The following is a 15,907-nucleotide window of genomic DNA, read 5'->3' on the forward strand; positions in this document are numbered from 1 at the left end:
AAAAAGATGTTGATTGGGAGTGTTATCTCGTAGCATGGAGTAGTCCTTGTATTCATTTGGACCTTGAAGCACCTATCGGCAAGGAAATCAGGGATATGACTCATGTAACCTTAGTTGAGGCGCATGTAAGAGTTGCCTAGAGGGAGTCCTTTGGAGCATGGAATGGTGGGCAGTCAATTAGTTTTCTGCAAGCCAAAGATGACACCTTGAGGGCGAGGGTTTGTCCCTAAGGGCTTAGACAAAAGGGATCAAATCTTTCTTGCCACCATGGAGGAGATTAACCGATGCTGACATCTCTCTCTAGTTTTGTAGTGCAGAAGAAGCACTTTGACTACAAGCATGCACTATATAGAGAGGGGGACATCAGTCACAGTTTACTGATTTCTTCCAGGCAATTAGCACACACAAGATGTACACAAACAGGAGTTGACAGTCCAGGAAGTTGATGAGATTAGAGCAGCATGTCCACATGGTGGATTTAGGCAAGGGTCCTCCATATTAGATCACATCTTCACCTTGAGAAGGATGGTGGAGTAGGTGAAGGCTAGGAAGAAGAGACTTTACTATTGCTTTGTGGACTTCCACAAAGCATTTTATAGAGACCCACGAAATAGACTACTACAGAGGCTCTGGACACTTGGGATCTCATCAGACATAACTTGGGGCTTTCTATGCACTCTGTGAGAGGGTGATATGCTGGGCCAGACGTCTAGGACTTTTAGATGTGATCTCTAGCACCATTGGTGTAACGTAGGGCTGTCCTCTCTCTCCTACATTCTTTGGACTCTACATGGATGAGATAGTAGGCTACACTATGTGATGTGGTGGCAACGGGGTGGACCTAGTAGGTACTTTGGTCTTTATTAGGCCTTATGTTGATGAAATCTTCTTGGTCTCTGAGTCACAAGAGGGTCTACAGCAACATCTCCATGCTCTGCATGACTTGTACACATAGAGGGGATTGATTATTGATCTTGGGAAAACCAAGATCTTGAGCTCTCATCTATCATTCCCTATATGGAGGAGGTCCATCTTCACTCTAGTAGGACAGGTGGACGTAGTGGATTCATATATCTACTTGGGGGTCACATTTACCACATCTGCTGGGAGATTCACCATGTCACAAGCATCCAGAGATAGGCTCACATGAGGATATGCAACATTAGTCATGTTGGAGTTGCTGATCTGGCTGGTGGTGCATTTGAGGCTCTATAATCTATACACTCTGCAAGAGATGTGAGAGACTGCAGGGTGCCTTCACTTTGAGCCACATATGGCCTGGCATTCCAGCCTGCCTGATTGGCTGTTTACTCAGTCCTTGCATTATACATAATTTCTGTTGTATCTTGTTGTCCTATATATGGCTTATATTGTGCTTTCAACTTTTACAAGGGGGGAACCTGTTTTCCTGTTGTGTTCGTCAATACAAATTTCTGGATGAGTGGAACCAGAATAGAACAAAATGCTCTTCATCTATAATCTGAAGATTCCTGCAGTTGTCTTTCTTAGAGAACTTTGCTGAAAGAGAAACCTTAGCATTGTGCAGCATAGTGACCTTCAATTGAAGAGTTTATTAAAGATTGGGAATGCTTTAAATTTGGAAGGATCTATATATTTTGCAGGAATGCGGCGAAATTACTTCCAAGGGGGGTTCCAGTTTGTTTCGATGCAAATCTCTTCAACGTCTTGTTCTCCGGCATAATGTTTGTAACTATCTCCTCTCACTTTCTTGTGTAATGTTTTAACAAAATCCAATGTCTGGAAGGGAAGTTCCCATGCAAACCAGATGGCTGTTCTTTGGTAATATTTTTGACATGATATTTTGAAAGGGCATCATGACCAGCCAATGACAAGATAGGATGCAGCTTGTCCCTACACCCAAACCAAAAAAAACCTGTTAGAGCCTAAGTATCTGTAGAGGAGTCATCTGAATGGGCATTTGTGTACGAGGATGCATATGTTTACTGCTTATGTGGGCTTGGTCACATGAAGAGGGTCTAAGAAACTTATTCAGGCTCTACAAGCATGACATGTAATTAATGAATAATTGACTTTCAATGTAGCAAATGAAGTGTTTTCTTGCTGACATGTTAAGCATGGGCATGAATTCTAACAGTAGGAAGTTTTCTAATTCATTCTGATGCTTGTCTGGGGCTGAATTCAACCTCCTTGAAGCTTATTCTTTCATTGTGCTCATCACCAATGCAGGGATCTGGTTTGCAGAGAGGTTATGTCCTCCATCTTCTTTCTGAGGTAATTGTGACTGCATCTTTCCCTGGCTGTAATTTAGTTTATTTGTTGGTTTGCATGAAGCGCTCTCATTTTTCACAAGGAATGTGTTTGCCCAAAGGTATATGTTCATCTTTTCTCATAGCTTGTTGATGGGGTAGCCATTTCTTTCAATTTGACTTGGATGCCATGTAGAGCTTTTATTGCTCTATTGGAGCTACAATTAGTATCACGTTAAATATTATATTATCCAGTAACTAAATATCAAATACATAAATCGTTGTTATGTTCAAAGAAGCCATAACTGTACAATACTGCAATTGTTGCACTCAATGAACAACTGTGAAATCTGTTAGCTGAATGTGCTGGATGCCCTCAAGCAAGAAACTGAGAGGAGTTTCAGATGTGTATAGAGTAGTGGTAACATCACTATGTTTTTTGTTCTTCTAGCTCTTGATTCACTGCAGACTTCCAGTCAGCAGGTGTGCTAACATGGGATGGATGGCAGGCTTTCGAAGCTGTCATGGACAGTCAGATAGTCTGCTAACATTTCTTGCAGAGCTGTCTGGCAGCTTAGGTCATTCATGTCTCTTAAGGCACAAGGAAGCTGCTCAGAGGGTGTGCCAAACCTGCTGTCATCACTTTGTAAATCTGGTATGTGAGGTGTATCCATGTAATGGGTAGGGAAAAAACTTTCACTGACTTCATTCTCACTTTCATGTAGCTAGAGCCAAGCATACTCATAGTGGGAGTGGAAGAGCATAGAGAATGCATCCCACAATTAGCAAACATGACGATGGGGAGTGAAAGAGGATACAACATGCCTCCCAAAATCAGCAAAGATACTCTGGTGGGGCCATCAGTAGGCCTTCATTCCAACTTCCATGTAGCTGTTCTCTTGACTAGTTCCAGCTATGTCCATACCCCGAATGGCAGCCAGTATTCAAAAGGAAGTTGGTGCCACATAGGTTGGGTCTCTTTGAGACCGCCATTTGGCCAATCGCTCCTCTGACACCGTCATAATTTGGGCTCCAAGTTCGGCCATTGTAGCGCGGTTTTCAAACCAAAGACTCGTTCTTGTTCCATACACCTCACAAACCATTTCATCTTTTCCACGAGAAATAATACCTTATTAATTTTAAATCTTAGAACCTGGGTTTGATTCGTGTTTGTTGCATTGGTCACTCCGCTCGCCTCCCCGGCATTACAAGTAGCTTGGGTGCCTACGCTTCCTGCGACTTTCTTCTTGGGAGCCATTCGCCTCACGGAGATTGGGCAGTCCGGACCTTAACGGTGTTCGGTTTGACAGGTTTGGGTGGGTAAGACCGCTGGATGGGATCCTTCGTCGAGGGAGTGGTTTGAGTGTGGCTCTTTGCAGTCACTCACCAACTCTCACTCCCTCTCCTTTCTTTCTCTCTCTTCTTCTTCTTTTTCTCCTCTTCTCCTTCCCTCTCTTTCTTTTCCTCTTCTCTTCATTTCTTCTTCTACCTCTTCTTCTTCTTCTTCCTCTACTTCTCTCCTTCTCCTTCTTCTTCTCCTCTCCTCTCTTTTACCCCTTTTTTCCTCCTTCTTCTCTCCCTCTTCCTCTCTTCACTCTCCCACTCCTTTTCCTCTCTCCTTCTCTTCCTTTTCCTCTCTCCTTCTCCTTCTCTCCCTCTTCTTCTCTTTACTCTTCCTCTCCTTCTTTCCCTCTCTCCTTCTCCTTCTCTCCCTCTTCTTCTCTTCACTCACTCCTTCTTTTCCTCTCTTTGATTGTCGCTTTAGTTGCTATCGCATGCAAGGTTCTGGGAGTTTCCCTAGGCTTGCTCAGTTGCTATCGCATGCAAGGTTCTGGGAGTTTCCCTAGGCTGTAGCATAGCTAGGGGCTTAGGCCTAGATGAGTAAGATTAGTCAATGCTAGGATTGGTCACGTTCTTAGGGTTTTCATATTTCTCTTGAGACTTTGCTGCCATTGTGTCATGGTTCTCCTCGGATGTGACTGGTATAATTTCGTCAACTTGTTGTGACAGTGTTGCATCTACTCTTGATTGGTCAATGTAAGTTTTGTCGTCGGTGGATTGAGTGTTGCAAGCAACCATTGATGATAATGGTTGCTTTGACTTATCAGAATACACAGATGTGCCTGAGGTTTCACCGCTGTTAGGAGAGATGGCAATGGGTTAATTGGTGAATGGACTCGATGCTTTATTCCTCAGCTCCTCAGCGCTCTTGGTCTCAATCGTCTTGGTGTCTACAGCCACTTGCAGCTGCCGTTGTTTTCATTGTTTTCTCCTCTTTTTCTTGGGCAATTGAGGTGTAGCCTTTAAAGATTCAGGACTCTGAACTAGGTCAGCCGTTGATGTGCTTGGTTGGGTCTCATCATTCTCTGTTTTTGATATGCCCTCATGGGACATAGCCACGGCCTACTGGACAACCTCGCTAGGTTGATTGGTCAGATGTGCCATCTCCTTGGCCAAATCTTTGAGAGATTTCTCCTCAAGCCTAGGCTTTATGTGCGTCGGTAGTGTTGGAGGTGTTAAGGATGTTGGTTGTGACACCTCTTCGACGGGTGAATTGCTAAGGACACATTCCGCAAGAGGCATCATCACGGCCAAAGGTTGCGATTGCCATGATTCCTGATTGGAAGTAGTAGCGGCTAGTTTAGTGAACTGGCCACTATTAGTAGATTGCAGTGTCAAGTCCTTAAGCAGATCAAAAGTGGCTGTGTCTTTTGTTTCCCTTTGCGCATTCACTTGTGCAGATTGAGCTAGTAACAATGGATTGCATATGCATATCCTTAGGCTGAGAGCTAAGGGTGGTGCCATGTCACACCTCTTGGACATTTGGAAGCTTAGATGGAGATAGAGATTGAGATTGAGCAGCTGCACTTGACGACTGCTGTTGTGCTTCCTGTGTCCATTTAGGGAGAGAGGGTGTAGGAGATTTGGGACTCCTAGGTGGACTTGGCACTGGCTGAAAGATTTGCTCATGGCTATTAGGCGACTCTATCATTTGCTTTATTGAGCAATTAGCCTTATCATGAGCAACATTGCGCCTGTGGTGCTGGTTATCCTCTTGGGAAATCAAAGGCTCCTTGGGCATTAGTGGCTTTTGTGTACCCTCAACGATTACATCTGATATCTGCTTGTTAAGCACACTAGGCTGAGGATCTACCCTTAGAATAGTCTCGTTTGGTTTTTTGATTTTAATCGTGAGGGGTTCGGTCACTCGAATGTTTTTGACTCGAGACTTCTTTTTTTGGTTTAGATTTCCTCTTGCGCTTCTTCTCTCTTGAGACGTCTTGGCCTTTAGCTTACAGAGGTGGTTTAGCAGGGGGTTTCGGTACCCAAATCCATCGCTTACTTGTGTAATACCCTTGAGCACGTAGCAATGATTTGAATATCTATCCCGGCGTTGTGCTAGCTCTCCATTGATACCTTCGTCTATAAGGCTCGGGCTTCTTTTGTGGTCTTCTACGATATTTGTAAGTCCAAAGCCTATCCTTCGCATTGTCTCCTAATCATCTTGTTTCAAGCATGGCCTCGCTCACTGGTTCTCTTTGTTCAACATGTGCTTATATCAACTCTTTCAACAAGTCTTTGCTCTCATCATTAGACTCGCCTGGTATATTAGAATGTTCCTTGTCCTTTCCTCGAGGTTTGATGAGGTCACCCTTACTAAAGGTTGTGATTATCCTCACACCCAGTAGTATCAAGTGTATCCTCTGTGCTACCTAATCGGCCTTATACTTCGTTGCTCTTTTGAAGGGTCGACTTAGAAGGGTTTCCTTTCCACAATTAGCACTATTTGAAGGAACATGGAATAGGATAGCGCTTTCAATTTCAATAGTTACAAAGATTTTGCACTTCCCTATAAGTGCTCGTGGATGTTCCCCATAAGGATTAAGAGTTACATCAATTGGTGCAAGCTCTAGTTGGCTTAGTAGGGTCCATGCTTCATAGGTCAAGATATTAAAATCTGCTCCATTGATGAGAGCATCGATACTATGCTCTCTTTTTGCGGTGAGTTTGACCCTAAGATAAGCAGGTGGTACTATGTCTTCATCTTTTGGGTCTTGTCTTATAAATTTAAGCCTTCTGATACATGCCTTTGAGTCCCCAACTACACAACTAGATATAGATTCTCCATTGATGTCTTGGGTCGTCTGTGCAGTGCCATTCAAGGTGTATCTATCGTCAGGACTGTCATCTCTAGTCATCCTCGCAGTAGCTTGATGTTGATGCATTTTGTTTTGACTAGATGCAATTCGGACGCAACCTATACATGTTTTTGTGGTATGGCCTTTTTGTCCTTGTTGGCTAGATTAGCCCATTGAGGTTCTAGGGTCTCTGTTTGTTTTTGTTTGGTTATGGGCTTTTGGTTGTTATTTTGTAAGTGAGAATCTATACTTGTGTAGAGCCATTATTACACAAGGGTCTAATTTGGAGGAGCTATCACGGCACACACTTTCTCTCCATCCTACTTGGGAGAGGTGCGGAGAGGATAGAGCCCCCTCTGCGGGGGTTCAGGGGAGGCAGTCCTCAGCCCACAGGGCCGTTACGCTAAACACTATGCGCGATTTGAAGGACCGGTTGTAGCCAAGTTTTGAACTACTTGCTTTAGATTTCAATCTAGTGATGGATCTATGATGTGCTTTTGGCTCTATATGGTCTCTGGGTCGGTTTCACGGTCTACAAGTTAAAATTTTAAAGAAATCCAAATTCGGCCCAATAGGTTCGAATTTAGGGGCTGAATGTTCAATTTGGCCCGTCGAAATGGTCGAGGGCCGAATGAGAAAGAGTTGAATGGCTGAACAGTAGTGAGCATCAACCGGGCCGAGGGCCAAGTCAGGCAGACGGAATGCCAAGTTGGTTCGAATGGTGAATTTGTCCCGGGCCGAATGTCAGCTTGTGTCTGAGTGGGGTTGGGCTGAGTCGGCAAGGTTGAGGGCCAAATATCAAGTTGGTCCGAATGGTTGATTTGGACGGGTCGAGCGGTGGGAGTCCGAGTGGTAGTGGGCCGAATGGTAGAATACAAAAGGGCCGAGGGTCGATTTTGGGACTTGGCCCAGAATCGCTATCACTTGGACAGGTCGAACGCGGCACGATTTTGGCCGACGCAACGATAAATCGCTCGAATCACATGATTCAGGTCACGGCATATCGCACACATCTCTTGATCAAAGCTATGGATAAAGGAGAAGAGTTGTATATACGTGGAATAGCAAATAAACTCCAAAATGCAAATTGGGAAACAAATCAAACCCTCATGCCTTGTTATGACAACAGAAACCCTATTGCTTATTTTTCTTTGTTTTTATGCGTTTTTTCCTACCCTAATGCATCCAAATCACAAAAATAATACCTACACTACTCCAACATGCTTTTCCAAATCCAATAAACCAAAAACCTACTTGCTAAGGAGATCAAATACATCTTCAAACTTCCTCACTTCCTACCTATCTACCTCAAGCACCGACTCAGTAAAAACCCTACTTCAATGCTCGATTCAAAGCGTGTAAGTACTCAAGGCTTGAATCCGTTGGTTCCGGCAACGGATCCAAAATGTTGAGATGAGAGCACAAGCTCAACCACCAAGATCCATGGACCGCTTATTGTTCAAGCGTTCAAAGCCGAGCACTAATGGCTACCTCTCACATAGCCGATGCGCTATCCATCTCTACGAGTGTAGTGAGCTTATCTCCATGCTTGATCGAGTTGCCTCCTCTCCTGAGCACTCTAGTAGCTCCACAATCCAAGTACAAGCTTCAAGCAAGCTCCATCCTCAAGCTTCACGCTCCAAGCTTAATTTCCGCGAGCAAGAGAAGAGAAGAGAAGAGAAGAGAAGAAGAGAGGGGAAGATGGAGAGCTTCTCTATCACGGTCCCTCACCCTCACATACTCACTCCCTCACAATCTCACACTCTCTCTCAAGCACAACCTCAAGCAAGCAAGAAGAAGAAGAAGAGAGCTACTTTTGGCCACACACAAGAATGAGCTTCTCATTCACTTTTCAACTTTATATATAAAACTCTAAATCCGCTTTTGGGCAGTCATCCCCTTATCCCCTTTTTAGTATAGCTAGCCGTGGCCTAGGCCCTTTTTTCCATTGTCCTTCTATCTTTCTAGCTTCCTTCCCACCGCCCATCTACTTTTATAATTTGTACGGGTGAGAGCCCGGTGCTCTTAAAATAAATCATGGTGCGCCTTGCGCTCTTTTACAAAAGCATTAACTTGTGCTTTTTCTTGTGCGTCTTTCTCCTTTATTTGGGACTATTTTGCACTTCTTGTGTTTTAGGATTCTTCTTTGGCACGCCTTCGTCTTCCATTTCTCTTTTGCCTTAGCCTTGTCTTTTGCTTTAGATTTTCTGGATTTTTCACCTTGTTCGTTTGAGGGTTAACACCATCCATATTTGGCTTCCACAAAAGACAGAGTGGAGGCTCATGCAGCACCAGAGAGGCAATCCTCTCTCTCAAGCTCTTGGTCATGTGCGTGGATCGGTTAAGAGAAAGGCAACGACTTGTGAACATTGAAATTGTACGCACGATGATTGAGTGCAATCTTGCAAGTAAAAGCCATTACCAATGTGGGTCCATGTGAAGGATGGACTAGTATCACATACAATGACATTAGGATGAGAAAGATTAATAAAGAGGAGAGGATTGCTAGAGCCCTTGATTCTAACGGGCAGCATGGACTGGTGTCACATACAATGACATTAGGACGAGAAAGATTGATAAAGAGAAGAGGATTGATAGAGCCCTTGATCATATTTGGGTAGCATGGACAAAATATGGTTTCTCTATTCTCACCGATAGATGGAGTGATTGTAAAAAACGGGACATCATCAACATACTCCTCTCATGTCCACTTAATACTTACTTTTTGGAGGCTGTAGATACTTGCAACAGGGGGAGGAAAACGAGATGCGCATTCATTTATCTCCACATTTGGCAAGCTATCATTGATATATACATTGTCTTTTAAATTAGTTTCTTTTATAAATTTGAGTTTGGTATTATAAAATATAATTTAATGGATTATGATTTGTGATCTTTGAAGTCTTCCTCTATATCTTGATTCTCTCTTCCCTCCAAGCATTTCTCTCTTTTGATTCTTGAAAGTTGAATCTTTCAAGGCTCAACTCTATTTTTTTCTCTCTAAGTATTATAATTTGTGGTTGTAGGTGGGTCCATGAAATGTGGTGCAATGCATTGAATTGTCGGCGCATGGGATGTTTGCTTGAGGCCAAGTTTTCCACAATTGTGTGGACTTCATGTGTAAGTCATTGTTGAGACTTGCTCATGGAGGACATTGGGAAGCTCAAATGGGTGAAGAGATTCGTCCACAAAGCTACATTAGTTGTCACCTTTTTCAATGTAAAGGTGAAGATGCTTGCAATGTATTATGAGTGTAGCACACTCAAGTTGAAGAAGGCCTCTTTAGCTCGGTTAGCTCGGTTTGCTTACATGTAGTTATTGCTTGAGCACCTTTATGAGGTGCGGTCCGCCCTACGTAGACAATGGTGTCCACTCTATGGAATGAGTGGGGGATGAGTATGAGAGAGGAGGTCGAGCCATGCAACACTTGCGCCTCAATGAGCTGTCAGCAGAGTGTGCGAGGATTGAGTCACGATGCTGTGGTTCGCACAATGAGAGTGTAGAGTAGAGAGTGAGAGAGAGAGAGAGAGAGAGAGAGCACAAAACTTCATGTGGGTATAATCTCCAAGTACTACTTTAGATTTTTGATAATATATATAGTATATTTGTAAGGGTGCGTGTACACCTGAACACTATAAAAGACATGGTGACCCTTTATTTCCAACAATCTCCTACCTAAAGGCAATGTGCCTGAAGGTCGAGGAAAGAATAAGCTAAGTCTATGCATATACAAAGCTGAAATACACATACTATCCAACCCTCATCATCTGGCATCAATGAGTAAACTGCTCTGTTGGAAGCCCCTTCGCGAGATGGTTTGCAAGGTTATCATCGGTATGTATGTTGATAAGTTCAATGCTCTTGCTCTCAAGTATATCCTTGATAAAATGAGACTTCACGTGTATGTGCTTTGTCTTCGCACGAAAGACATGATTCCATGCTAGCATGATAGTACTCTGACTATCACAATGGAGAATAGGAACCTATGTAATGCCAAGCTCTCTCACCACTCATGAAAGCCATTAAACCTCCTTGCATACCAGAGTGGCAACCACATACTCAGCCTCTGTAGTAGATAATGCAACACACTTTTGGAGTTTGGATATCCAAGAGAGTGCTCCCTCTGTGAACGTGAACACATATCTTAAAGTAGACTTCCTCCAGTCAAGATGACTAGCATAGTCTGCATCCATGAAGCCAACAACAGATGTCTTTTGCTTCCCAAAGCAGATACACAAGTCCTTTGTGCCCTTAAGGTATCTCATGATACCCTTCATTGCTTCCCAATGCTTTTGCCAAGATATGCCATGTACCTACTAACCACTCCTACCGCAAATGCAATGTTAGGGCATGTAGTAACCATAGTATACATCAAGCTACCAACAACTGAAGCAAAATGAATCTTGGCCATCTCAGTGTTTTCATCATCAGTTGTAGGGCTATCATTTGCACTAAGTTTCATATATGGAGGCAACGGTACACCAATGGCTTTACCTCCCTCCATATTGAAACACTGCAAAACCGGTACACCAATGGCTTTACCTCCCTCCATATTGAAACACTGTAAAACCTTAGTAACATACTCTTGCTGTGACAGATAGAGAAGACCCTACGATCTATCTTTGAGTATATCCATGCCAAGAATATGATTGACCTCACCAACTTCCTTCATATCAAAGCTACTATGTAGGATTTTTTTCAAAGAGTCCAAAGCATGAACATCCTTGCTTGCAATCAGCATGTCATCCATATACAAAACCAAGAGAATAAGGCTGCCATTTGTTGCCTTCTTGGTGTATGAGCAGTGATCAACTTGACATCTATGTAATCCCTGAGATTGCATAAGTGTATCAAATTTATGATACCATTATCGTGGTGCCTGTTTCAGCCCATACAAACTCTTATTGAGTTTACATACCATGTGCTCTTTTCCCTTTGCAACAAAATCTTCTGGCTGCTGCATATAGATATCCTCATGCAGATCATCGTATAAGAAAGTTGCTTTTATATCCATCTGTATGAGTTTCATATCTTCAGATGCAACTAAGCCTAAAATGGTTCGCAAAATAGTCATTTTGACTACGGGAGAAAAAATTTCACCAAAATCAATTCCATGTTGCTAGTTGTATCCTTCAGCAACCAGTCGTGCTTTGTACCTTGGCAAAGAACCAGAAGTGACTTTCATTTTGTAAAGCCATTTACATAGTAGCAATTTCTATCCTTTAGGAAAATGCACTGAATCCCAAGTGTCAGTTTTCATGAGAGATTCCATCTGTGATAACATAGCCTCGTGCCATTTCTTGATGTCTTTTCTGTCCATTGCTTCCTTGAAGCACGACGGCTCACCAAAATCTATTAACATGACATAATTAGCCACATAATTGACACTAGGAACAAACCTATTTGGTTGTCTTTGCACTCTGGTGGACCTACGGACCCAATGATCAAGATTTGCTAGCTATTCAACTTGCAAACTGCATTAACAGCTTGCTGCTCTGCAGGTTGGCATGTTGTACAGCCGGTTCTGGTTGTTCCAACGGCATCTATTCTTGTTGAAATTATGGTACATCGTGGGTAATATCTTGTTGATCATTTTCGCCATCATTTCCTGTACTTTCAGGGCCATTTACAACAAGTATTTGCTGCTTTTCTGTAGTCATTCTTTGTTGTTCTATCGTTACATCTTCCCAAAATACAACCCTTTAGACTTCCTCAGTCCTTTCATGCTATTTGTGCATGCAATGTTCTCGGAAGATAACATCTTTTTCTGCTTTTAATTTTCCTTCTTTCAAGATTCCATACCCTGTATCCCATTTCACTCTCATCACCATATCTTAGGAAAATACATTTGCAAGACTTTGATTGAAGTTTGATGCATTCTTCCTTGCAAATGTGCACAAATGCCTTGCAACCAAACTCTCTCAAGTGTGCATATCAAGATGGCTTGCCCGACCACGCTTGTTGCGAGCCCCCCTGCTGCAACCCAACCCCCCCCGGAAACAAAAGACGACCAATTAATCAAGTTTACCACTGTCATAACAACCTCTGCCCAAAATCCATGAGGTAAAGCAACATGTGATAGCATTGTATGGATCCCTTCTTGAATGGTCCTGTTCATATGCTCTGCAATAGCATTTTGGGGTGGATTGTGAGGGACGGTGAGCTCCCTTTTAATCCCTTTGCAGTCACAAAAGTCTTGAAAGGCTTTGGACACATATTTTCCACCATTGTTAGAGGAGCAAAGACATTTTAATGTCTTGATGGCCTGATTTTCAGGAAGTGCCAAAAATTTTTAAATTGATCCAGGGCCACACCTTTACGACAGATTGGATAGACTTATACTTTGCGTGTGGCATCATTAACAAAAGTAATGAAATATTTCTTTCCCCTTGGAGATAACCATGGCATCTCACATACATGTGAATGTACCAACTCTAAGGGTGAAGACTTTAGAGAAAGAGATTTTCTATGTGATGTTTGAGCATGCTTACCATAAATACAATGATCGCATTGTTTAAAATCAGCATATCTCAAATATGGAAAATAACCCAAATGAGAAAGCATTTTCATTCTATTTTAACTCATGTGTCCCAACTAGCTATGCCACAAAGAAACACTCTTTCTTTTTGTGAGTAAAATGTGGCTGATTATATTACTCAAAAAACTGATTACAACAGAGTGCTCATGCTCAACAGACTGCTGGAGCTGATGCAAAGTCACCAATACATCATGTATATAAGCCTCTCAAGGCGGTCTAGGGGGGATGGGGGCAAGAAGCCATTGGGGGGGGGGGGAGGGGGGTTTATATTGCTAGCTGGGGTTGCTTGCCTGCATCACGAAGAATAGACCCTGGCCGCCCCAAGTGCGCATGAAGTGACCTCGGAGCTCCTGACGAGCCCTGGACTCACCCTGTACCTGATCCCATCGGCCGTGGAGGGAGTGGATGATAGAGATCCAGAGCTCTGCTAAGGTCGCATGTGCTGAAAGTCTGTCTCCACCGAAAGCCTCCTGACACCGCACCTTCCAGATATGCCATGCAGTCAGACTCCCTATGATCTCCCATACCTCCTCCGAGCGGTCTGCTGTGGGCTCTAGTACCTGGTGGATGGGTAGAGCCTCCAAACCAACCACTGTGCATGACCCTACCTCGATAATGAATATCGTGTCCTGCATCCTGGCCTTATACTAAAGGTGACGGCCTTGGCTTACTACCTGCCAACAGAAAGCTCCCTATGAGATACATCCAAGGCTGGGTGCTATACGGCGAAGGATGCGGCATGCTTCTCTCCACACGAGCTACGCCTCCTCACATGACCAAAGGCAGTGCGTTGGGGTTTCTAGAGGTTGTTGTGTGCGGCGCTTATAACCTTCCTCCTTCTGCATTTGGGCAAGCCAACTTCCCACCACCGTCTCCATGTGCCACCAGCCATAAGTCCTTAATGCAATGTAAACTTTACATACATCAATATGCATCTGATAGTATCCAAATGAGGCTTCCTAGATATCTGCATAAAGTGACTCACAAGTCCAACAACATACTTCAAGTCTGCTCTTGTAATAGTTACATAAATCAAGCTCTCTTCTATCTCATTCCCAACGTTAATAGTAAATTTTACATTTTTCTCTAAAGGCATTAAAAGATGCTTACACGTTGTCATACTAGGATAATATATCCAAGCCATGCAGCCTTTGGGACAACCATATACCATCAACACATCCAATCACCTCAATACCAAGAAAGTACCTAAGCTCACCCCAATTCTTTATCTCAAACATGTGTTTCAAAAGGCACTTGACATTAGCAATGTTGGAAATAAAGGCTCATCGTGCCTTTTTACCTAGTTCAGGTGTGTGGGTGTGAATGCACCCTTCAGTTGTTGTACTTTATATATATATATATATATATATATATATATATATATATATTCAAAACCTAAAAGTGGTACACTAGTCTCTGTACCAAACATCAAGTGTCATGCTCACTCTCTCACTCTACTACTCTCAACTCTCTGCATATTCACTCTTAGCTGAGAAAACATCACATCAAACTGGTATCAGAGCATAGGTTGTGCACGCTTCCCAAAGCTAGCAGGTAGCAGGCGACCAGCAGGTAGCTGTTGGACCAGTTGGTAGGTCGCAGTCCATGTGGACAGGCAGTAGACAACATGCTGCAGGCAAGTCGGACCAAGGCGACCACTTCAAACAATGACGGGCAGACACAACGACCAGGCTGTAGACAAAACCCCATGATGCGACGACCAGACAGGCTGACTCACGTGGACAGGCGGTGACCTGTTGGACAGGTCACTTGTGATCAGATAGGTCATGAACCTGACCTATTAGTCATCATATTTTTGTTTTCTTTAACTTCTGCAGTAACTTTACCGAGCGTTTACACAGAAAGGGACAAAGTCAAAATTTGCCCAAGAAAATTTGGGCCTTTTCCCAAATTTGGGGACTTTAATGCAGAAGTGAACAATTTGACTTAGAAATTGCAAAATCTGTACACATTTAAATGCCTACTAAAATTTGGGGATTTTCACATTCCAGTGAAATTTCTTCAATTTCAGTGAAATTTGTGCACATCGGACCCGAGAAATTGGGGCTTTTGTAGAATTTCGTCAATTTGTGTAAGAATTGCCTGGTATATGCACTTGGCTATGTGTGTTGATGCAATTTGAACCGATTATCCTCTAAAATTTTGGAACTTTTGATCCAAATTGTCAAATTTGTACTTGGGAATGCCTTTGGAGTAGAAATTGCAGTGAAATTTTGGGGATTTCACATGTAATTGGTGGCTTGGTCTCTAAATATGTCAGAAATTGCTTGAGTGCACCAAGCGGCATTTTTTTAATTTCTGAAAATCTATTTGCAGATCCGAAATTTCTGCAATCTTGGGTTTTTCATTGCTAGTTGGTACTCCTGTGTATTATAGTCACTTGTGTCACATTTGGGCCTACCTTTGGTGACTGGTTAGTTAGTTTGGGATTGCAAATTATGGTTGGAAACAGTGACAGCAGTAATCTTTTGCACGTTAAGAAACTTGAGGGTGCACATAATTCTACAATTTGGCAAAAACAATGCTACAATGTCTTGGTGCAAAAGAAACATGTAAAGCCCATCGAAACAAAGGGACTCAAACCAGTAGACATGAAACAAGACGAGTGGGATGACTTGGATGAGCTTGCTCGCTCTACCATTGAGCTCTCAGTGTCAGACAAGTTGCTCTTTAACATTGAGAAGCTGAATTCAGCATATGCAATGTTTCAAAGACTTGAAGAATCGTATGCTAAAAAAAGTACAGCCAACAAGGTTTATTGGCTGAAAAAACTAATGGACTTTCGCATGAAAGAGGGTACAACCATGTTTGTACATTTGAATGAGTTTAACTCAATTTTCAATCAGCTGATTGCTTTGGATTTCCATATTAATGAAGAGTTTGAAGCTACCTTCTTGCTATGCACTCTACCTGAAAGTAGGGTTGCCTTTGTACATAGTACGGAGTGATCGGTACGGTACGGTACGGTAGGTATCCATACG

At 42.9% G+C, this 15,907-nt stretch overlaps 1 protein-coding gene across 3 annotated transcripts in view; it reads left to right on the forward strand.

Moving 5' to 3' along the window:
• LOC148039427 (ubiquitin-protein ligase) overlaps positions 1–15,907 on the forward strand; it is a 230,060-nt gene that overhangs the window by 194,886 nt on the left and 19,267 nt on the right. For all 3 annotated transcript variants that reach the window (XM_087690579.1, XM_087690587.1, XM_087690593.1), the window contains 2 exons: positions 1,623–1,703; positions 2,209–2,253. In XM_087690579.1, coding sequence (XP_087546705.1) covers positions 1,623–1,703; positions 2,209–2,253 — 126 coding nt within the window. The remainder of the gene's footprint in view (positions 1–1,622; positions 1,704–2,208; positions 2,254–15,907) is intronic.

This window comes from Lygodium microphyllum, chromosome 2, assembly GCF_053477565.2.
Source record: "Lygodium microphyllum isolate KBCC chromosome 2, Lygodium_microphyllum_v1.1.10, whole genome shotgun sequence".
Taxonomy (NCBI): Eukaryota; Viridiplantae; Streptophyta; class Polypodiopsida; order Schizaeales; family Lygodiaceae; genus Lygodium; species Lygodium microphyllum.